Below are 23,180 nucleotides of genomic sequence, written 5' to 3'. Positions count from 1 at the left end.
TGGTAGCGGCCAATCCAAGGACAAAGGGTGGAATATTTTGTACCTTGGGGAAGTTTTGACCTAAGCTGGTAAAGATAAGCTTAGGAGGTTTTTCATGCAGGTCCCCACATCTGTACCCTAGAGTTCAGAGTGGGGGAGGAACCTTGACAGGGTTACACATTTGATATTAAATAAGACGAAGTAAGAACATGAACAGATTGTTGCTAATCTGGTTAATTTTTATATGGTGTGATATTCAGGTGCTTCACCTTAAATTGTACTATAGTTCCTCTTTCAAGATCTTCCCTCCACTTTACCTCTGAATCACTATTTTTAACAGCAATTTTTGTAATCTAGACCTCCTAATTCTATTTGATCTAGGCCCACATCTTAGTCGTGTGGCTACAGTGCTATCTCTTTCGACTGAAGCTCCCCACCCACAACTGGTCAATTTATTCTGTAATTTAAGTGTGCTCCTGGATTATTCACTGAATCTAAATTCTCACATACGAGCATCCACGAATAACGCATTCTACAATCTCCAGTTGGCTAGGCCACTCCATCCTATCCTGAAAAACAATGACTTGGCGTCAGTTATCCACACCTTTTCTCAGCTGGACTATAGCATGAACACATCAGCAATTAGGAAGCTCCAACTGGTACAGAGTGCTGCAGCATGTCTCCTCACCTCAGCAACATGGGCTGTCATGATGTCATCACACCCGTCCTCTGCTCTCTACACTGACATCCTGTAGAATATCAAATCAAGTTCAGGGTCTCAGTCCTTATCTTTATGGCACTCAGTGACCTGGGGTCAGTGTAGCTAAAGGATTACCTAAAGCTCCATGATGAAGGCTGTCAACAACTTCACTCCTCTGTCTCAGTGGAACTTTCTACCACAGCTTGTTTCTGTAGGAAACAGAACTTTCTTGGGGGCTGGCCCAAGACTGTGGAATGAACTCCCCAAAGAACTAAAGGTGATTACAATCCTCATCACCTTCTGCCCTAAGTACAAGGTGCATTTCATTGATCTTGCCTTCTCTAGCAAACATTTAGCTCTGTGTGTGTGTGTGTGTGTGTGTGTGTGTATCTAATATGTTTATATCCCAAACCAAATACTCCACTGCACACACACGTCTTTCCCTGGAGAGATGATGAGAGAACAGACACGTGAATGATGTTAGTCATGTTGCTTAATGACAAACAGAAAGGTGCTCAGAAATTATGGTGATGGCCATGATAGAAGAATCTGAACAGAATAAGAAAGAATGTTAGGAATTCGCGATTAAAGATTATTATTGATTTTGTATTTCATGGAAAAAGATGTGATTCATGTGTTTCTTAAGCATGCAGACTTACTTGCAACTAATTCTCTTTCAAATGACAGATATTTTTACTTTTTAAAAATTAGTACAGTACCCTTCTTTCAGAGTTTGCATGCATAAAAGGAAATCTAAGGCCTGGTCTATACTGCAGGGGGCGGGGTGGTGATGGTGGTGGTGGTTGAGAGAACTCAGGAATCAGTCGATACTAACAAGAGAAGGAAACAGGATCAGAGGGCTGAGCTCCAGCCAGAAAGAGCAGGGGATGCTGGCTTCAGGTGGAGCAGACTGACAAAGACAGACTTCTGGATGTGACTGAAGAACCAGAGCTAAGTATGAACTGATGAATTATGAATTTGGTCTTTATGGTGAGGATTCATTGAGAATTGCTTGCATTTATTTTGTGGTTAAGAACTCTAGGGTCTGGGTTAACTTTATTTGATATTGAACCGGAAAAGATTTCTGTTCACCACAACAGAAACTGACTGGGGTGTTTAACAGGCCCACAGATGGGTGCCTACAAAGTGACCTCTGACCACAAGGGAGTGCACAATAAGTGGCAACATCCCTACAGGTACCTTTAAATAAGGAACAGTCGATAGTATGCATGTTTTTCATATAATATACTGAGGGGACTAGGAAAAACTAAATGCTATATTTTTTTTCTTATAAACTTCTTTAGGTAAGGGATGTCTTTACATATTTAAATGAAGTGCTAGTCACATACAGATATATTTTACTTTTAATGATGTGAACAGTATTGGTTTTGAATTATAACTGGGACAAAGAAAATATAATTTATAATTTTCATTTATATATGAATTCCACCTCCCCATGTTCCATGTATAATTCAGTGCCAATACTTTCCACATTATTTAAAGAAAAAATATATCCATTGTCCTCAAATCAGCATTACAAAGTACCAGAAGAAAAGAAGCACCTCTAATTTCAAATACACACGTTCATTTTTTAAATTATTCATTTATATTCATTCTGACAATCACACTGGGCTAATCTGTGGTTTTGCCACAAACCTTGTGTATTGGGACACTGGGTAGCTGTACCGTCCCAAGAGCAACGCAAGGAAGGAATAACTCAGAGAGGCACAATTTCTTCTCTGCTTGTCCCCCATCAGCATAATAATTGGCCACATGGCACAATGGGACAAAATTTAGAGAAACAAATTCTTGACACTTTTTAAGTCATTGCTTCTTAGAACAGCTAGTTCTAGAGCACACAAGAAGAGAGGCTATTCTTGATTTATTCTGAAATAACATGCAGGCGCTAATTCAAGAAGTGACAGTAGCTGAGCCACTAATAGTGACCACAACAGAATTTTGTTCAACAACATCTAAGTCTCAAGCAGGGTACCTAAAAGTGACACTTAACTTTAGAAAGCAAGATTTCAGTAAAATGAGAAGACTGGCCAAAAAACCCTAAAGCTAAAAGTAAAGGAAGTAAAATCTTAAGAGGTGGCACGGACGTTACTTAAAAAATAAACACACAACCAATAATAGAGTCTCAGAAGACATTCATGCTGCTGAACCAAGACAAGGAGTAAATCAATATAGCTAAATGGAAAAGTTCTGGAGGCTATTTGAGTCAAACAGAAATCCTTCAAAGTTTGGAAATCTTTCCCTAGTGAAGCCAACAATAAGAACATAAATTAAAGCAGGTGTTAACTAAGAGAACTTAGAAAGGCCAAAATAGATTTTGACCAACAAATAGATAAGGATATAAAAACAAACAAAAAGAGATTACTTAAATATATCAGAAGCAGATAGCATGTGAAAGAATCAGTTGGCCTGCTGGGTCATCAAGGGTTGAGAAGCTAAATGATTTCTTTGCATCACCACCAAGGCTACTGCGGGGATATCTACCCCCGAAGTGTTCTTCTCTGGAAACAAAGGCAAGGTAGTATCAGAGATGGAGAACTCAGAATAAGAATTGCTAGAGGAAACTGATAATTTAAGATGCAGTAAGTTACTGGGTCCAGATGGCACAGCCAAGAGATGTGGAGGAGTTTAAGTATGAACTGGCTGAGCTGCTACTAAAAATTTGTAGTTTCCCATTAAAAGCAGACCCTGTTCCAGAGGATTGGAGGGTGGCAAATGTTGTACTAATATTTTAAAAAGTCTCAAGGGGTGATCTGGGGAATTATTAATCTGGAATTACCATAATTAATGAAAACTAAAATTTTGTGGAAGGGGTATTAATCCTCATGCATAAGAGTTTACGCAAATTTCTAACCATGAGAGATTGGTATGAGACCTGTATGGCAGACAGATTATCCTACATCTGCCTCTTGTGAGGTTCTTATACCTTCCTCTGAAGCCAGTGATGCTGGCCACTGTCAGAGATGGGATCCTGGATTAGATTGGCCTCAGTCTGATGCAGTATAGCAATTCCTATCACCCTTACACCAGTTGCAAATTACAATGGATCTCCAGGACAGCTGGCCAGCATTTTGGAGCCAAAGCTCCCTCCACTCCTGACCCACCTGCTGGGAAGGATTTAGCAGTGGGTTGCCCTGGGCCCAAAGTCCAGGGAGGCCACAGAGGAACATAAGGAAGAAGGAGGTCTTACTTCCATTTCATGTTACTAGCACACATACTACATTCTAGACAATGCTGTAGCTTGTAGTGAATAATCTTACTATGCATAGAAGGCATGTACAGTAAAAGTTGTGTTATCTGGCACTTTACCAGCCGGAAAGCTCTATAACCTGGCATTTCTGATCTTCCATTGGGTCCAGTTGGCACGGGGCTGGCAGGCTCCTTACCTGCGAACATGTCCCTGCTGCTCCCAGGCGAAGGAATGGCCACAGGGGCTGTGTATGGTGCCCCACCCCACCCAACCCTGAGTGCTGGCTCTGCAGCTCCCATTGGCTGGGAACCGCGACCAATAAGAGCTGCAGGGGGGCTCCTGGGGGCAGAGGCAGCATGCAGAGCTGCCTGGCTGTGCCTCCGCCTAGGAGCAGCAGAGACATGTCACCGCTTCCAGGGAGCCGCCCGAGGTCAGCTCTGCCTGGATCCGGCACCCCAAAACCCCTCCCATGCCACCACCCCCTGCCCTGAACCCCCTTCCTGCACCCAAACTCCCTCCCAGAGCCAGTGTCCTGCACCCCCTCCCATACCCCAACCCCCAGCCCTGAGCCACCTCCCTCACCCCAAATCCCTCCCTCTTAGTTATCCGGAATGTTTGACTTACCTGAACCCCTTGTTCTCCCAATGTGTTGGATACAAAGCTTTTACTGTATATTATCATACTAAAAGGTTGTATCATTCAAGCATTTGGAAACATTTTAATTATCTGACACTGAAGATATTGATGAGGCACTAGGATGCTTTTGGGACAGGATCTGGCCAACTCTTTTATGGCAGCCCAGATGCACAGTGTTTTGATGCTGCTAATATTATACTGCCGTAAGCAACCTTCCTAAATTTTGCCCATATTTGTGCTAAGTTATATTTTGGCTAAATATTGTCCAGCAGAGTGCATTGCAAAACCACCTTTCAAATTATCCACTGGTAGAAGTGTACACTGGATGTGCTTAAAAACATACCTAGCTTTGCCTTAGATAACTGGATAATATTACCTTAGTAACTGCAGTATTCCTCATAGTTCCCTATACTTAACAGATGCTGAGGCGATGTTATTTAGTTATTGACTGTTGTAACCACTGTGCTTTTATTTTAAGAGCATTACTGGAAGACTTATTTTATGAACTAAGACTGTGACAAGACCAAATAATTTCTACCCTTTAGAGTAAAGAGAAAAATTCACCAAAATTTTCAGTTCAGGCACTCATTGCAATGTAAAGGCCAGGATCTGGCCCCTAATATGAAGTTCCTCATATTGTAAACTCCCATAGATGTCAGAACTGTAAAAGACTGCTCGGGTCACCTAGTCTAACCCTCAGTTGTACATACAATTGATTCTCTTTTCAGAGTAGCAGCCATGTTAGTCTGTATCCACAAAAAGAAAAGGAGTACTTGTGGCACCTTAGCGACTCTGTCATTCATGCACAGCACAATCATGTAACATCTGCACAGAAAGAGGGAATTCTTTTCACACAGCATGAGTGCTTCACTGATATTGGGAATGAGAGAAAAGATCTTTTCCTGGAAAGAGACTGTGTGAAATGAAGTTGTAACACATTTGCTTAAAAGGCTCTTTTGTTAATTGCCATTGTGCTAATGGTGCTTTGAATATGAATTGTTTGCAAGCAGGAAGCAGGCAATAGTTCAGCTAAGCAGAACATTAAGAAAACTTAAACCTGGATGGGAGCAAAAAAAAAAACAGAAAAACCATTGGGTTCCTGTTCAGTAATCCATGCTAGGATGGTCTGTGCAGATTCAATAGTCAAAATATTACGTATAATAAACACAATGCTTAAGCTATAGTGTCCATTAGAAAGTTTGGCATCATTTCATCTGCACCACAGAAGAATTGTTGAAGAATTTGCTGGCAGAAAGTTTGTTCTGTCTATTTATTCATGGCCCTCCTTCCCAGTGTGTGTGCCTTTTATGTGAAAAAAGGAGACATGTTTTCTCAGCAGGCTGACACACTTTGAATCATGTTTTCCATGACATGGGGTAAAGACTCCCTGCTAGTCTGCCTGGTAGAGAATAAGTATTCATGAAATCTCCAAGAGGGTACAGAGATATCAAACTATTATCTATGTTTCCTTAATTAGGATTCTTCAGTGAATCCTGTTTATATTATGGTCAGTGAACTTAAAAATCTCAAAAATGTTACATATTTCTAAAACGTATCTAATACTAACTTTCTGCATGAGACTCTCCAGTTGAAAAAAATCTTTCACTAGTCATAGATAATACAGTGGTCAAGCCAATTGCTATTTCTTTAATTAAGTATAGCTACTGTACTGTTTTTACATGCTTATAACTTCCAACACACTCATAACTTGGACTGAAATTTCCCATTTGTCCTTGCCCAGAGGAGGTTGGCTTTTTAAATTTTCAAGTGAAATAGCTTCATCCACTTTATGGAGTGATGAGAGTCTTTTTTGTTTGTTTGTTTGTTTTTCTTTTTGTTTGAGAATGTGAGAGGATAAACAAAGTTTTTTTTCCTCCTCACTGCAAAAAAGAAAGAAAGAAAAAGAAAAATTGCTATCACCTTCCTTCTCTCTCTTCACCTGCCCTCCTCTCTGGTTGGCTGAGGAGTGCTCTTGCCTCCTTTCCCCCTCTAAAATGTGTCACTATCACTGCTTCCATCTTCCACTTTCTTACTTGCCTGCTTTCTGTGAATTCAGGGTTCTCTTTGCTGGTTAGCTGCAACAGCGAGTGCTTGTTTTCAGGGATAGAACATGGTTCAGGTCCTTTTGTGCAGCTCCCAGGTCTCCCTTTAAAGCTGTGCTGTGGCTTTCTCCTGCTTCTCACCTAGAAGGCGCCTGCAGCTTTAGAGGCTAAGCAGAGAAAAGAGAACATGGACATTATCCCTTCCCTGTGGATGCAAGGAAGCATTCACCTTTGAGGTTTAGTAGCAGTACAAATCCTCTCTGACACTTCTTGTGTCTTCTTTGAAATGCTCTGCCAGCCAGCAGGCAGGACACTGGGGAGTGTGTTGTGCATGTCCCAGCTTTACAGGTAGACGATATTTGCTGTAGCTCATAGCCACAGCTGAGTATATTTGGCCTGGTCTATACACACAGTTGTACCAGTTTAACCAGTGCTGTGATTTTATATTAATTGAGTTAAACCGGTGCAACTTTGCACATGGATTCTCTCTCCGTTTAAGCTGGGCTTATATGAGTTAGGCTTGCACCCGTAAATCTACTGACACAAGCTGAACTGATTTAAGCCAGTTTTAAACTGATAGTCCACACACAAATTGGCATTGTTATACAAGTGCAACTTTAAGTTAAACTAGTGCAATTTCTGTGTGTAGACAAGCCCTTATTGACTAGCAATTGACCATTTTCACATGAGGTAATATACAAGCTGACATACAAGAATTACTTTAAATTGTAGAAAATGTTTTTATTATTGGCTGAGAAGAATTGTTCAGGCTAACTTTAATTTGCTGTGTCAGGTTTCAATACAGTTTGCATACACAGAAATTTCAGCATTATTGCAAAGAGAAATAGAGTAGGACTTTTAGGCTTCTTCATCAGCACAAGGGCCACTTCCGGTCTGTGAGCTCAATCCTTAGTCAAGTAGAAGTCCCACTGAAGTCACTGGAAATTTTATCTGAGTCAGCACAGCAAGCTTAAGTACTGTCTGCTTTGCTGGACAACATAAATCCTTAGTGTGGCTTCCCCTGTGCTTATGTGGAGCAGGAGTTTGTTGAAAACGCTCTTTTTGGGTATTCCCTCATTATATATATTAAAAGGAAATGATGCATTTTGGGCAGCTGGAGTATTCCAATTTTTTTAAATCTCTACTTGCGCCAATCAGCATTTTTGAGAAGCAAAGTAGGGGATTGATTCAAAGTTACAGTTAATTTAAAATAGATTAAGTTGGGGGGAGGGGTTTAAGGACCGTTGTAACCTCAGAGGTTGCAGGGTTTTTTAATACTGCATTGTTTGAAATTTGTCTGAAAGAGGGAGCTAAAGAAAGAGATTTAAATGTTACAGGTGAGCAGTTTTGAGGAGGAACCAGTGCTTTTTTGGCTACTAATAGAAAGTCACATAACCTTATCTCATCCAATAGCAGACCTGTCTCCTGCAGCTCTTTGCAGCACAAGATATTAAAACACTGTGTGATTTTAATTATTAAACAATCTAAGTTATTAACCAATCAGGATGCTTTTACTATGTTATTAACCAATTGCAGTTGATAAAATAATGATACTTGGTCAGTCCTTTTGCTGTGAGAATCATGTATATATGTGTAGTAAATGAAACAATGAACTCACACGACTGCGGCTCTTTTGTTCGCTAATTTGGCTGCTGAACCACTGACGTCTGAGTATCACTGAGCTAGAGGAAAAGCCACTGTGCTACGTGTGCTCCCTTGAAAATGCACAAGGTGTGAATAAGCTAAGACTTCCAGATGTAGCTTTAAACAGTTAAAGGATGTCTGATATCTGTACATCAGGTGCTCAAAGCCCCAGGGTTCCAATCGCCACTCCTGCTTCACTTAGTGGATGTGGTGTTGTCAGGTCAAAATGTGCCCTTTTTGCTAGCGAGCCTACGCATTCTTCTCTTCACATACCTAATGAGCACATGCAGGATGTGGGCATGTGCACTGCAAGACTGATATTTCAGTGAGGATCCTGCCTTTTCCCTCAGTTTCATTATGTGTTTTGCTCTCCCCAATACACTGAATCAGTGCAGGGATTCTGCAATAATTTGTGACATTTGAGTTCTTCTGGATGGAATAGTGAAACCTTAAGCTCCTCTCAGGCAGATCCCATTGTGTCCATACCATGAAACACAGACTGTATCTGGGCACTTGCTATGAAAGGGTGATTATACAAAATGGGAGGTACATAGGAAGACACATTTTGACTGGTATGGGGAGTTCATCAAAATGTAACCCACCCACCCCCAACTTTTCACCCATATCCCTGAGGATGGTGCATTTTGATGATCTCCTCCCCACCCATTATATATTACAATGCAGAAGTTAACATGGAAGACGGGTACATTTTGATGCATATTTCAACATGACACAGTGCTTTGTTGCATTGATAATTCTTATGCTTTTCCTCTTATCCAAAAATATCTCATATCCTCCTTCCCTGACCTTTCCCTATGGCACTGATCATGCCATAGGTACTGACTTTTATTTTTCCCTGGGGGTGCTCCACTCCCACTCTGCCCTTTCCTCAAAGGTCACACCCTTGCTCCACCTCTTCCCGCTGCCGCTCTTCCCACAAGGACCTGCCCTCACCCTGCCCCCTCCCTCAAGGGCCACCCTTGCACCACCTCTTCCCACCAGACTCCGCCCCCTCCCCTGAGCCCCCACCACTGTTCCACCCCATCCCCCAAGGCCTCGCCCACCCACCGCTCGCTGCTCTCTGCCCTCCCCCAACCTGTTCCCCTAGACAGCAAATAGCTGTGGCTTGTGGGTGCTGAGCACCCACTATTTTTTTCCCCTGGGTGCTCCAGCCCCCGAGCACCCACGGAGTCAGCACCTATGGATCATGTCCTAGAATGGTAACTAGAATATGCTGTTTTCTTCACTGTGATTGTCTCCTTCAACCATATGGCTTGCTACCTTTGCAACGGTTAGCTCAATACACCTATATACTTATGGGCATGATGGGCCTGGTGGTTGGCCTTCCCCCAGGTTTGCCTAAACACTAGTCTACTGGCATGCTTTCCAAGAGGGATTGGCATGAGTATTTGCACCTCCTCTTCCCTGCACATTGTAACTAAGCTAGCTGTTCTGCTCACATCAGGAGTAAAACTGGTTGGGAATTTTCTGGGGAACTTTTATGTGGGGAAAATACTTGTTTGTTGAAACAGAGACATACCTGTTTGGACAAAACTTTCAGAAACGTTGGGGAGGGGCAAGAGATCCCAGAATAGCCAATAGCTGTAGCCTGGTGGTCGCCAATCCAACAGCCTTCCAACAGCCCCACAATTAACAACCCCATTTGACCCCTCCTCAGTCCTTTGTTCTCCAGCTGGTCACACCTGAATGGCTTCCTGCAGAGAGGTGGGCTGTCTGTGGTCATTAGTTGCTAGGGACGAAATGCCCAGACAATTGGAATGACCCTTGTCTTCTCAGGCTCTCCATGGGCATGGGACCCCAGACTCCCAGCAGCTGGGCATCCGTCAAACCTGTATCTCTGGGTCTCTGCAAAAAGTAAACAACCCTTTTCATGCCACCTACTTAACCACACACCACAAAGGGGTAACTCAGGCACAATAGTCATCTGAAATATTATGAAAAATTCCAACTTTGTTACATCTCTTCCACACTCTAGACTGAATCAAGCGGGATTACTTAAGCCGATTACCGGGGAAGTTCAAACTCACCAATGTTATCCATAGATGCCACTGCATCTTTTCCATTTTCTTGGCAGTTGTTCTAACAGGCACTTTCGCGATTCTTTTAGCACCGTTGCTAATCCATCACAATTACAATTTTTACAATATACCGTTCAAAGCAGTTTCACATCCTCCCTTAGGTTTGATCTGTTTGATGACAGTCACAGGACGCAGATGAGAAGCTTTCATGTGACCCCCAGCCCTTTTAGCCACCCCAAAACCTTTGGCTTTGAAACTGGGATAGGGTCCTGCTGCTACCTCCTTCCCCTCATCTGCCAGGGAGTGAGGAGGGCCACAACCTGGGGTGTTCTTACCACTAGATTGGAACAGGGAGTGATCCCTTCTGCATTGGTTTTTAACCCAACCACATCTCTGGGGCTCTGGTGTCCCAGCCCAGGGGCTGGTGAGGCGGGCATGCAATGTGCTTCTGCACATTGGCAGGCCGTTTCTGGAGTTGTGTCCCATGGCCAGCTGTGCATATGCAAGGAGCCCATCTCCCCTCTTGGGGACCACCTATTGCCCTCAACCCCAGGACTGAGTCCTCTCCCAGCCCCCTTTCTGGAGGGCTGTTATTTGGTCTCTCTTGGTTAAGAGACTCTACAATGGCCATGGCCACCCTCTGACCAGGTGTCTCTGTTACCAGCAGCATTCTTCCAGCTGCTTTCCCCTTCCCTGGGAACTCTTTCACCCCTGGACAAGGCAAACATGTTTGGCAGTTGTCCTTCCTTGTCTGTCTCTCCCCACGCTCAGCTGGGGTCTCAGCTACCACCATGCTCAGCATTTCCTTTGCCTTCCCAGTTAAGGTAGACAGTGAGCTCGCTGCCTTGGTCCCAGCATTAGAGCCAGTGAGAGTCACATATCCTGTGTGGAGATGGGCAGGGACCATCCCGCTGTCCCACTCCGATCCACAGGTCCGATTACAGACTGGAAGGTATCAAGCTTATCAGCTCTTCCTTTGTGCTACCAGCCAAGGGGAAAATCCCCTCCTCCTTCCAGGCTATTGGCATGTTCATTGACACCTGCATTCTCAGCCTTTTGGCTCCCTGGATTCAAATCCTTGGCTGTTACAGAAGCAGGGCCTGCATCCTGCCTTAAAGAGAGAATCACTTCCCAAAAGGACCTCAAAGCTGATATCTTGGAGAACCCCAACTACCAGCCACCTCTATCCTTCCTGTGTCTGCACAGGGATCTGAGCCATGGGCAGGTCGAATGTCTACATGTTTGGGACCTTCACCCAAGTTACACAGCCCTTTAGCATTTGATGGGGTTGCATCACCCAGGGTTTGACAAGAATTCTCTCTGTCAAAGAATTTCTCCACCTCATGAATGTCTTCCCATTAACCACCACCTTCTGTTTCCACTGGGGATCATATGTGCCTGAGCCCAGGAGAGTATGAGAGGACATGTACACTGGGACCTGGAGTGGGAACCCACCTGCCATCACTCCCTGTGCTCCCCAAAGAGCTGGCAGTGTGTTTGCTTTCCTCCAAAAGTTCAGTCACATAGTGCACTCTGTGAGTCTGAATTACAGGCTGCCTTCCTGTGCAGACAGAGTCTGAATTTGTCCTTCTGTCCTGGACATTTGCAAGTTAACCCTTTGAGCATTCTGTTTGGCCACCATTTCATTGATTTTTGAGCATTGTGCACTTATGCCCTTTTTGCCCTCAGTAATTAAATCAGGTATTTGAGGTCCCTTGGAGGAGGTTTGCCCCCACCCTCTGGCCATGCCCCCAACTCTGGGTTTGCCTGAGTCCCACTTCTGGGATGCCTCCATGGGTTCCCTTTCCTCAGACCTATACTTAGGCCAGTACCTTTAGGGTTTCTTTTCATACCTGGACCTACTGTCCACAAACTCATCGGCCAACCTGCCTGTACTCCGCAGGTCCTGTCCACTAACCACATTTTAAAGTCTTGAGGACAGACCTTTTACAGCTGCTCCAACCCAGCTAGGTTATACAATCCTCCAGGGTAGTAACCCCTGCACCCTTACCCCATTTGCAGAGATATTCTCCCGTCAGGGTGGTGACTTCCATTTGGTCACACCAAAGGTCTTTTTTACACCCCAAAACCTTTTGCTGTATGCCTTAGGGGTCAATTCAAATTTAAGCAGCAAAACTTTTTCGAACAGTTCATAGTCCCCAGTATCCACTCCGTCCATCTGGCTCTATGCATTGGGACTGAGTAAGCAGGTGAGATAGCTGAGCCAATCCACAGAGTCTTGCTGTAAGTGATTTTTGGAACAGAGACTTGAAGCTTGGTCTCCCAGATTCCAGGGGAGTGTCCCAACCACCAACCAACTGGTTATTCTGGGGTAGGTCTCTCTATTTGTGTTTTTTCACGACAAATTTTGAAAGATCGGTTTTCTTACACACTGGAATGAAAACAAATTCCAAAACCTCAGGTTTTTTTTCCACAAAATGAAAGTGTTGTTTTCCAGCTAGCCATTACTCATTCACATTGTCCATTTGACTCAGGTGAGAAAGTACTGCAGAACTGGGTTCCATCTAATTACCTCAATCACTGTCCTACACCTATAGCCATGGTACTTGAGCAACTTTCTTTCCTTCCTCTTTCCCTCCCACTCTTAAATTACTCTTCAATACTCTGTTTTCTTGTTATTTCCTTCTTCTCTTCACTCTTCCCACGTTTCTGCATCTCTGCTCTCGGTATTGTCTTTACATCCTCTCTCCTGTGGTCTAGTGTTGCTCTCCATCTCCACTTAAATCTGCTGTGCTCGGCTTATTGGCAGCAAAGTGAAATGTGCTCAAAACCTGATCTCTGAAGTGTTTTGTGCTGGCACGTCAGAGATCAGGGTTTTTTTAAAATAAATTTTACTTTGCTTCCAGCACACTAATTGAATACAGCAGAGCAGAAAGCAGCAGGGGACAGAAACAGAAGACAGTGAGTCCTGACAAAGACTTTCTCTAGGGGAAAGTGTTCAATTAACTTCTCTTGTTATACAGCAAAAAGTAACTATCCCCAGACAATAGGACTCTGGATCATTCACACACTGAAAACTGTTGGATATCCAGAACTTTGGGTATTCGGTTTAGGGTCAAACTCCTCTCTTGGATGAGCTATTGTGAGTTAGGTTGTTCATATTAAGCAATTAGCTGTTTTGGCATATAGATAGGAACTCCAGGCTCCTCAGCTGTCACTTCTTTTGGGTTGAGGTCTGTGATTCTCTCCCTCCTGACTGGGCTTTTCCCAGGCTGCACAGCTCCTTGCCTACATTGCGAATTTCCCAGCAAGTCAGACTGCCTAAGCAGTTTGTTTCTTTATGTTTGGGATTTAATAAGGAAGCTGTAATATAGTTTGGAGACAAAATGGAAAAGAAGAACAAAACAAAGTTAATAGATTTATAGATTCCAAGGCCAGAAGAGACCATTGTGGTCCTCTAGACTGAACATAGTGCAGGACAGAGAAATTCCCAGAATTAATTCCTAGAGCATATCTTTTTAGAAACACATCTAGTTTTGAGATAAAAAGTGCCAGTGATGGAGAATCCACCATGACCCTTGGTAAATTGTTCCAATGGTTAATTGCCCTTGCTGTTATACCTTTCTCTGCTAGACTGAAGAATCCATTATGAAACATTTGTTTCCCATGTAGGTACTTATAGACTGTGATTAATCAAGTCACCCTTTAACCTTCTCTTTTTACAATAAAAGGATTAAGTTCCTTGACTTCATTACTGTAAGATATGTTGTCCAATCCTTTAATCATTCTCATGATTCTTCCCTGAACCCTCTCCAGTATATCAACATCCTTTATGAATTTTGGACACCATAGCTGGAAACAATATTCCTGCAGAGGTTGCACCAGAGCAAAATAGAGAGATAATAGAACCTCCCTACACTTGCTGGATACTCCCCTGGTTATGCATCCAAAGATCGCATTAACTCTTTTGGCCACACTGTCACACTGGGAGCTCATGTTCAGCTAATTAGGCACCATGACTCCCAAATCTTTTTAGTGCCAGTGCTTCTGAAGATAGAGACCCCCATTCTGTAAGTATGGCCTGCATTCATAGATGTACCCAGTTACATTCAGTCATATTAAACACATATTGTTTGTTTGCACCTAGCTTACCACGTGATCTAGAAGATTGTTTCTTATCAGTAACCCTTCCTCTTCTTTCTTCATGATTGCCCCAATTTTAGTGTCATCTGTAAACTTTATAAAGATATAGAGTTTAAGGCATGAAAGAACTACCAGATCATCTAGTGTGTATCCACCAATGCCACCCTGCACCCGCACACTAAAGGCAACAGCCAAAATTAGACTATAGTATTACAGCCCACAGGAGACTAGACTATTCACAGGCAGAGAATAGAAGGAACTAAGATCACTAGTGATGATTTTGTTTTCTTTCAGGACATTGATAAAAATAAGAAATAGTGCAGGGCCAAGGTCTGATACCTGTGGGTCACCAATAAAAACACACCTGCTAGATGACCATTCCCCAACGACAATTACATTTAAAGACCTATCTGTCAGCCAGTTTTTAATCAACTGAATGTGTGCCTTGTTAATTTTATATCTTTCTAGTTTTTTTTTAATCAGAATGTCATATGGTACCAAATCCTATATCAGCTGCTCCATTATCTTTCCTAAGATCAATGTCAGACTTACAGGCCTATAATTATCCAAGCATTTCAATTTACCCTTTTTAAATATTGGCCAAAAATTAGCTTTCTTCCAGCTTCTGGAAATTCTCCAGTCTTCCAAGAGTTATTTAAAATCAACATTAATGGTCCAGAGAGCTCCTCAGCCAGCTCTTTTAAAACTCTTGGGTACAAGGTATCTAGACCTGCTGATTTATAAATGTCTAACTTTAGTAGCTGCTGCTTAGCATCATTGCTAGTTCTATTGGAGTATAAGGTATTTCATTGTCATCAGTATCGTCATCTTTTGCTATCACTATATCTGTTTTTTCCCCAAAACAGAACAAAAATATTTATTGGATTTACCTGCCTTTGTTACACCAATAGTAATAATTCTCCTATTTCCATCTAGTGATGCAATACCATTGTGATTATTTTTGTTCCTGTTATACTTTAAAAACTCTGTATTCTCCTTAGAAATACATTGCTGATCATAGATTTCGCCTTATGTGTTTTTGTTTCCCTTATCAATTTTCTACAATTCCTAGCTTCTGATTTATTTTCAGTAATATCAGCTTCTCCTTTTTTCCTTGTTAGTTTGTATATCTGCCTTCATTTCCCCTCTAAACTAGGCCATTTTTTCAACCAGTAAGGCCTTTTTTCTTGATTGTGGGATTGTGGTTTATGGGGTGTCTAGGAAAGTGTTCTTACATAATTACCAATTATCATTTACATTTTTTAGCTAAATTCTTCCTCCCAGGTGCTTTGGCTCATGTTTGGTTTCAGCTTTGTGAAATTGACTCTAATTTTAAAGCACCAATTATATATATATATAACTGGTTTTGAGTTTATTCTGTTTGCATAGTATAAATGCTTCTCCAAGCTTCAACAGAGATTTCTGGACTACATGTTGTCAGAAACTTTCTGGAAGGGTATTGAAAGTTTTCATCATCCCAACTTGCTCTGTGACTCTTCATCAAACCTTGAGTTCCAGTCATGCTGCATAGCTATTTCATTCAGTCAGGCTTTCACATGAATATTATTTTTCCTTAGTTTTCTTTTGCTAGGTTTTTCTGTATTATTATCATCTGTCATTGTGGTTTGCAGAGTGTCTCTGGTTTTGCTCCTCTCTAAACTGTCAGTACATCTTTATTTAAAGAGCTCTATGAAGATGGATGTAAAGTTAAGTGTGTGCTTATGGGTTTTGCTGAATAGTGTCTCATCTCCATAGCGATGACCTTGCAAACACTTAAGTACGTGAGTTGACTTCTAAGGAACTACTCATGAATCAAGTTACTCACGTGCTCAAGTGTTTGCAGGAGCAAGTCTTTAGCTGCTAAGAGGTAAATCCTGTCCATTCCTCTGTGGCTGAGGAGATTCCCCTGGCATGGGGACTGGTATGGTTCTGCTATCTGGATGGGGAGGTTAGGGTTTGGGTTCCCAGACAAGGTGTATGTGTGTGTGTGGGACAGAGGAGGGGGAGTTGGATTAAGGGCAGTGCCTCTGCATAGATCATGCAGCCCTCCACCCTGCATCAGGGCTGCCCAAGGAGCATCTCAGCCAATATGCAGCCACTCCACAGCCTACTGGAGAGGATTCTTTCCCCCAACTCTTCTGTATATCTGCCCACCTCAACTCCAGGATCAGGTCCAACCTCGTGATGACAGCAAGAGCAAAATGCTAAAACAGGGATGCTAGACATTGCTATAGTAAATATAGCAATGTTCTTTGGATTAATTTAAATAGTCTCTGGCTAACTCTTCATGAATTAGCCGTTTCTAATTTTCTGCCTGGAACAGAAGGACCGTCCGCTGGAAAGGTAGCCAAGGCTTCTGCTGTTTCCTTGTTTCATAGTAAAGTGGATTAATGCTTGGGGCTTATGAGCTAGCACAACCAAATTACTGCTCTGAAGACACTCATGACTGCAGTGGCTTATTAAACTACTGTGATCCATTTTGTGTTCTTTTATCAGCCTCTTTACAGCTACTGCAGTTTAACCAATATATATTTTAAAAGTCTATTACTTTGCATACATTTTTTGTTTAATTTCTCGTTTTTTTAGAAGCACATAGGAGCTTATTATGTATATACCATATTTCCATAAGGAAAAAATGGGAAGAGGAGATATCTTATTGGTAAGGTACAAGACTGGAAATCAGGCAACCTGGAGGTTTTATTCCCATCTCTGCTACAAACTTCCTGTGTGACCTTGGGCATGTCAATTAACCTCTATACAAAATGGGGACCATAAAAGTTACCTACCACTCATGGGTGTTGTAAGGCTAGCTAAATGCTTTGAAGTTTGCAGAGTGTTCTGAGATTCTTGGTAAGCAGATATTATATAAATGTGAAGTGGTCTGGGTATCTTGTCAGTGAATTGTAACCTTTTCGTTAGTTCAAGGGTTTATAATTTTTTTGTATTTTTTTATTTATACTATAAAACATTTGGTTATTTATATTATCCAAAAGGACTGAGGAGGAATTGGTGGGAACAGGCTGTGAAAATAGAAAAAGGGAAGTGGTTAAAAGGAGAATGAAATGGAGGGAGATAGAAGAAGAAAGAGGAAAGAAGTGAGACAAACACAAAGGATGAGGAAAGAGAGACTGGGTAAGAGGGGTTGAGAAGATGATGGAATTTATGATTAGGAATTTATCAAGTCACAAAATTATCAAGTCACAAAATTTATCAAGCATGTCTGATGAGCTGAGCCGGACTCTCCAGGACCAATGGGGAAGACAGGGTCCTCAGAGGCACTGATGTAATCCTCCTCCCTGCACTTTTAGCTACTTTGAGAAAGGAAACAGTAAGATAGCCTTAGCGTGCCCTTTGCAAACTTTTTGTGGCTGTTGATCCTGCTTCTGCCATGTTGGTAGGGGGAGGGGAAGAATCCTAGCCTCAATAAAAAATGCAGATACTTAGCAATACTTAGCTCATGATTGTTAATCATTATTTATCACTCTTACTATTAACCTATTTACACTTTTTCCAAATGTCAAGGACAATGACACCAAGAAGTAGCAATTGGAAAACTGATCAAAGGAAATACTTTTTACACAATTTATAATTAACCTAATTAATTGCCACAAATTATCATTGAAACCATGAGGATCAGACATGTATGGGGATAATGGCAACCTCCACAGTAACTTTACATTGGATAAGAAGTATAAGTGATATAAACACTGATACTTCAGGGCATAAGCCAACCACTTACTACCTGGAGTTATCAAGAAGCTTTTCCTGTGGGTGGGTTTTTCCGTTATTGTCCATTGCAGGGATTTTTGCACCCTCCTCTAAAGCACGTAGTATTGGTGACTCTGAGATAGGGTACTGGACAGCCTTATCTTCTACTAACTATGTTGGGTTCTGACACCATGCCTCTCATTGTGGAGTCTGAATACTCATTGCACATACCACTTACTTCTTGTCTAGGGCCACTGCTGTGATCTGGAATGGCAATCTCTATATCCCAGTGTTATTTTCATTATTTGTTATTGATATTCTTATTTGAGGAAAAAGTAAAAGTGTTTTTTCTTCTCTTTATTTCTAAGTTCCTTCTTCACACATTGTAAATAAAATTTCAGCAGACGTGTGTATTTCAATCCTACATCTTCTAAGATGGATATAGCTTTTTGTATTTATTGCTGTTGGACAAGGTTTATCTCACTTTTTTTTGCTGTCACAAAAAGATGATGCTTTCTGTTTGGGAGATTTACCAGAGATGCAGCAGTGGGTAACTGTCTGAATGAATAAGGAACCCATGTGAAAAGGAAATACAGAAAACAACACTGCTGTTCTACTGAGAAATACAGATATCCTGTTAAGGTAGTTTATAAGGTTAATTATGAGTAAAAAGTCATTACATGCACTTAGTTTCAATATTTAGAAGGAAATCAACCATAAAAAATTTAAAAACACTTTTGTTGAAGCTACCTTATCCAAGCTACAGTTGAACAATATTAACCTTTCTCATTAATAACTGGAAGACCCACTGAAAACTACTGAATGTTGCAGATCAGTTAAGAATATTTTACTAGAGAGCTTGGCATCCTGTTGGTTGTAACCACTGCCTGCCTGGAACAGTTCTGAATTATCTTCTTGAACGCTGTTGGTTGGACACACTCATGTTCTCTAATTGAAATGCTCATTATCTAAAAACACAATTCTACTAGGTGCTGTGTGTGCACCATCCCCATTGACTTCAATGCAGTTGAAGGGGCTCGTCACTTGTTAGAACGTGCAAAGCAGTTCACAGGATCAGGCCCTTAGGATGAAATTTGCAGAGAGCTATCCAAAAGTCTATGCACCATATAAGTCCTCAAAACTGGGCCTGAGAGATTTAAGAGGGTCATTGGCTTTCTGCTGGCTCTCTGCAGGGGGCTGAATTTCACCCTCAGTGAATAAACACAATAAAATGCAAAGATATTGTATCAGGAAATACACTTTATTTGTTCTGACAACTGTAATTCAATTTTAATTATTGATAGTACGTGATATTATGCGGGTAAACATACTGTGAAAGTAATGAGGTCTTAGTAATATGAGACCTCCCCGCAGCACTCTGCTGTAACGGGGAATGGCAAAGTAAAAGAGGATACTAAGTTCATACCATAGATATGTGCTAAGGCCCTAATCCTGCAAACTCTAACACATATGCTCCATGGGACAATTTGTATGCCTAAAGTTAAATATGTTTGTAATCATTTTCAGCATCAGGGCCTAAATGATCCTGCTAACTATGTGTGTTTAGCACAATAATCTGTTTTAACAAACCATTTGTTTTTCTTTCCATTCTGTGAAATATTTCTGGTATGTTTCAATTTGCTGCCACTGTCATAGAATATGACATCACTAATACCTAGGCTGCCAATCCATAGTATTGGTAATATTACAGATTGATGCATTCTGAGATCCCACCAACAAACACAAAGAGAAATTAGCAGATGGGGTAAACAAAAATTTTAAAAAATAAACTACAAACATATTTGTTTCCTGACACCCCTTGACAGCCCCATGAATGGAGACAATGTAGCATATATTTCTAGTTGTAACTCAGTGTTACATGGAACTCTTCTTCAGAGATTGGCATACATTCAAAAGCTTGTCTCTTTCGCCCATGGAAGTTGGACCAATAAAAGATATTATCTCACCCACGTTGATTCTCTAATATCCTAATATCCTGGGATGCCACTAGCCATCACCTTCAGCCCCCAACTAAAACCTCTCCAGCGCATCATCAAGGATCTACAACCTATCCTGAAGGACAATCCCTCACTCTCACAGATCTTGGGAGACAGGCCAGTCCATGCTTACAGACAGCCCCCAAACCTGAAGAAAATACTCACCAGCAACCACATACCACACAACAAAAACACTAACCCAGGAACCTACCCTTGCAACAAAGCCCGATGCCAACTCTGTCCACATATCTATTCAGGGGACACCATCATAGGACCTAATCACATCAGCCACACTGTCAGAGGCTCGTTCACCTGCACATCTACCAATGTGATATATGCCATCATGTGCCAGCAATGGCCCTCTGCCATGTACATTGATCAAACCAAACAGTCTCTAGATAAAAGAATAAATGGACACAAATCAGACGTAAAGAATTATAACATTCAAAAACCAGTCGGAGAACACTTCAATCTCCCTGGTCACTCAATTACAGACCTAAAAGTGGCAATTCTTCAACAAAAAAACTTCAAAAACAGACTCCAACAAGAAACTGCTGAATTGGAATTAAATTGCAAACCGGACACCATTAAATTAGGCTTCAATAAAGACTGGGAGTGGATGGGTCATTACACAAAGTAAAACTATTTCCCCATGCTTATTTTTCCCCCTACTGTTACTCACACCTTCTTGTCAACTGTTGGAAATGGGCCATCCTGATTATCACTACAAAAGATTTTTTTCTCCTGCTGATAATAGCTCACCTTAACTGATTATAGCGGGTATGGCAACACCCATTTTTTCATGTTCTCTGTGTGTCTGTATATATATATATCTTCCTACTGTATTTTCCACTGCATGCATCCGATGGAGTGGGTTTTAGCCCACAAAAGCTTATGCTCAAATAAATTTGTTAGTCTCTAAGGTGCCACAAGTACTCCTCGTTCTTTTTGCTGATACAGACTAACACGGCTACCACTCTGGAAACTGCAAACAACGTTATTATGAATTTTAACCATTGCTCCTCCCATTATATTTCATATACTCCTGGAATTCATGCCATTGAAAACTTACCTCTGCCTATTCTTTTTTTTTCTTTTGTTAAACCAGTACTCTGTCTTGTTTTATTGTTATTTAAATTTTGTTTTTATTATATAATTGGTTGGCACAGCAGGTGATGTAAATAATTTTGTAAATTGCTCAGGCTATCTATGGCGTAGCCTGTGGTTGCATTATCAGATCATGAAAATTGGTACCTCTAATAGTGAGAGTTCAGAGGGAAGTGAAACACAAACCCACCTGCCAACTGTTTTTGTTTTTTTCTCTTCCACAGCACGAATTATCAAAACAAAACAGTGGTGTGAAATGCTTCCATGTTTAGAAGGAGAAGGCTGTGATTTGCTAATCAATAAGTCAGGCTGGACCTGTACACAACCGGGTGGGCGAATAAAGACAACCACGGTAAGCTAATTCCCTTTTGTTCCTCCTCATCTGTAACTTCCAAAGAGCAAAGGGTAAGACTTCAAATTTAAATGCAGCATAGGTTTTTAAAATTAGATGCCAGTTAGTAGCCCATGCTCACAAAGACCCATACTGAGACACACACATGTACTTTCACACCTGTGATCACAGACAAGGAAAGTGTGGCAGATTACTAAAAGGATGTAAAATGTCAAACTTTGACTTAAAAGGGTCCATAAATTCAGCCAGTAAAGTAAAGCCAGTCTTCACCTTTATTTCACCCTGGTGTGTATTCTGAACTGTTGGTAGAGCAAGGATATAAAACTTCATACTACTGATCTAATGGGGGGAAATTAGTTTGTATTTTTTTTAATAAAAGTAGTTTTGGCTTTTTCACTATAATAAAAAGGCAGTTTTCAAAGACAAATCTCCATCTTCCCAGAGGAAAATTTATGAGGCCTAAAGAAAACAAAACAATAAAACCCTTTTTGGGGGTAATCAGAACTTTGGCTCTAACTTGTCCATACTGTACTTTTCAACTCCTTGGTGTCGTCTCCTGTAGTGTTTTGAATTTGTTTGAAGATTTTATATTGAGGTTGAATATGCCTACAACAGTGATGGCTCCTGGGACTTGTAGCATCAAGTATCAGTCTGTGGGACATTCTTCAAACCAACTGAAGATTCTTGTGCTTCAAAAATTTAAAACGTCCAAGAGATGTGGTAGAATAATACCCTGATAGGTTGCTATACGAGCAGGGATATTTTTTTTCTATAGGTTTTCAGGACTCTCAAGCTACATTTAAATAACTGACATTTCAAGAATGTTTCATCATAAAGATTTACTTCAAAACCTGCCTTATACGTTAACCCCAATGAGCTTCAAATTAGTGATGTTTAGCAGGGTTTGGGCACAGGCCTATCAAGCAGGATCCCCTGCATAGATTCTCTCTCTGGAGAGAGGTGAGGAGACACTATTGCATATTTTTTAGTATTTTTACAGTGTCAGTATTTTGACACCAAATCAGCATGACCTTCACTTTTTAATTATTTTTTTACCAATCTTTGAGAATAACATTTATTGTCAACTGACATTTACAAGCACAACCTATGAATTTGTTATTGTTCTAATGTAAGATCCCATGCTGTCCTGACAACCCTGTAGTTGCTAGACATAGCAAGGTACATTATGGACAGTGTTGCAAATTTACCTCTCAGTCTCCAAATCAGAGCTTTAATCTTCATTTCCTTAGGTCATATGAGTGTAATTTATGTAATGGTGATATAAAAATATAATAGAGGGAAACAATATCATCAGCTCCCAAGGGCAGGCAGACCTGGCAGGGTATGCTTGGAACGCTCACAATATTATTCAAAATCTCATTAGTTCAGTGATATTTTCTGTACCTCAGGTACAGCAAATTACCTGTGTACCCTGAGACATTTGCATCTATCATTATTATTGTTTGTTTTATCAGGATACACCAGTAATAAGCTTGGTGCTATGAAAGATAAAAAGTAAGCACAGTGCCTACCCTGAGGAATTCATGTTAGATATCTATCAGATTGGTTCAGTGGATCTTTTAGATTTGACACCATGGCCTGATTCTGATCTCACAACCTCTTTACAACTGTTTAACTCTACTGACCTAAACAGAACTACTCTT

General features: G+C 41.2%; 1 protein-coding gene across 8 annotated transcripts in view; it reads left to right on the top strand.

Annotated features, from left to right (window-relative positions):
- TAFA5 (TAFA chemokine like family member 5) overlaps positions 1 to 23,180 on the top strand; it is a 601,401-nt gene that overhangs the window by 430,508 nt on the left and 147,713 nt on the right. For 6 of the 8 annotated variants that reach the window (XM_043550990.1, XM_043550983.1, XM_037889075.2 and 3 more), the window contains exon 3: positions 21,389 to 21,516. In XM_043550990.1, the coding sequence (XP_043406925.1) occupies positions 21,389 to 21,516 (128 nt within the window). Of the gene's footprint in view, positions 1 to 21,388; positions 21,526 to 23,180 lie in introns of those variants that run through there. The other 2 variants (XM_007054573.4, XM_007054574.3) reach the window with 1 other exon arrangement.

This window comes from Chelonia mydas, chromosome 1 (assembly GCF_015237465.2).
Source record: "Chelonia mydas isolate rCheMyd1 chromosome 1, rCheMyd1.pri.v2, whole genome shotgun sequence".
Taxonomy (NCBI): domain Eukaryota; kingdom Metazoa; phylum Chordata; order Testudines; family Cheloniidae; genus Chelonia; species Chelonia mydas.
This window is presented reverse-complemented; position numbering and strand designations above follow the sequence as displayed.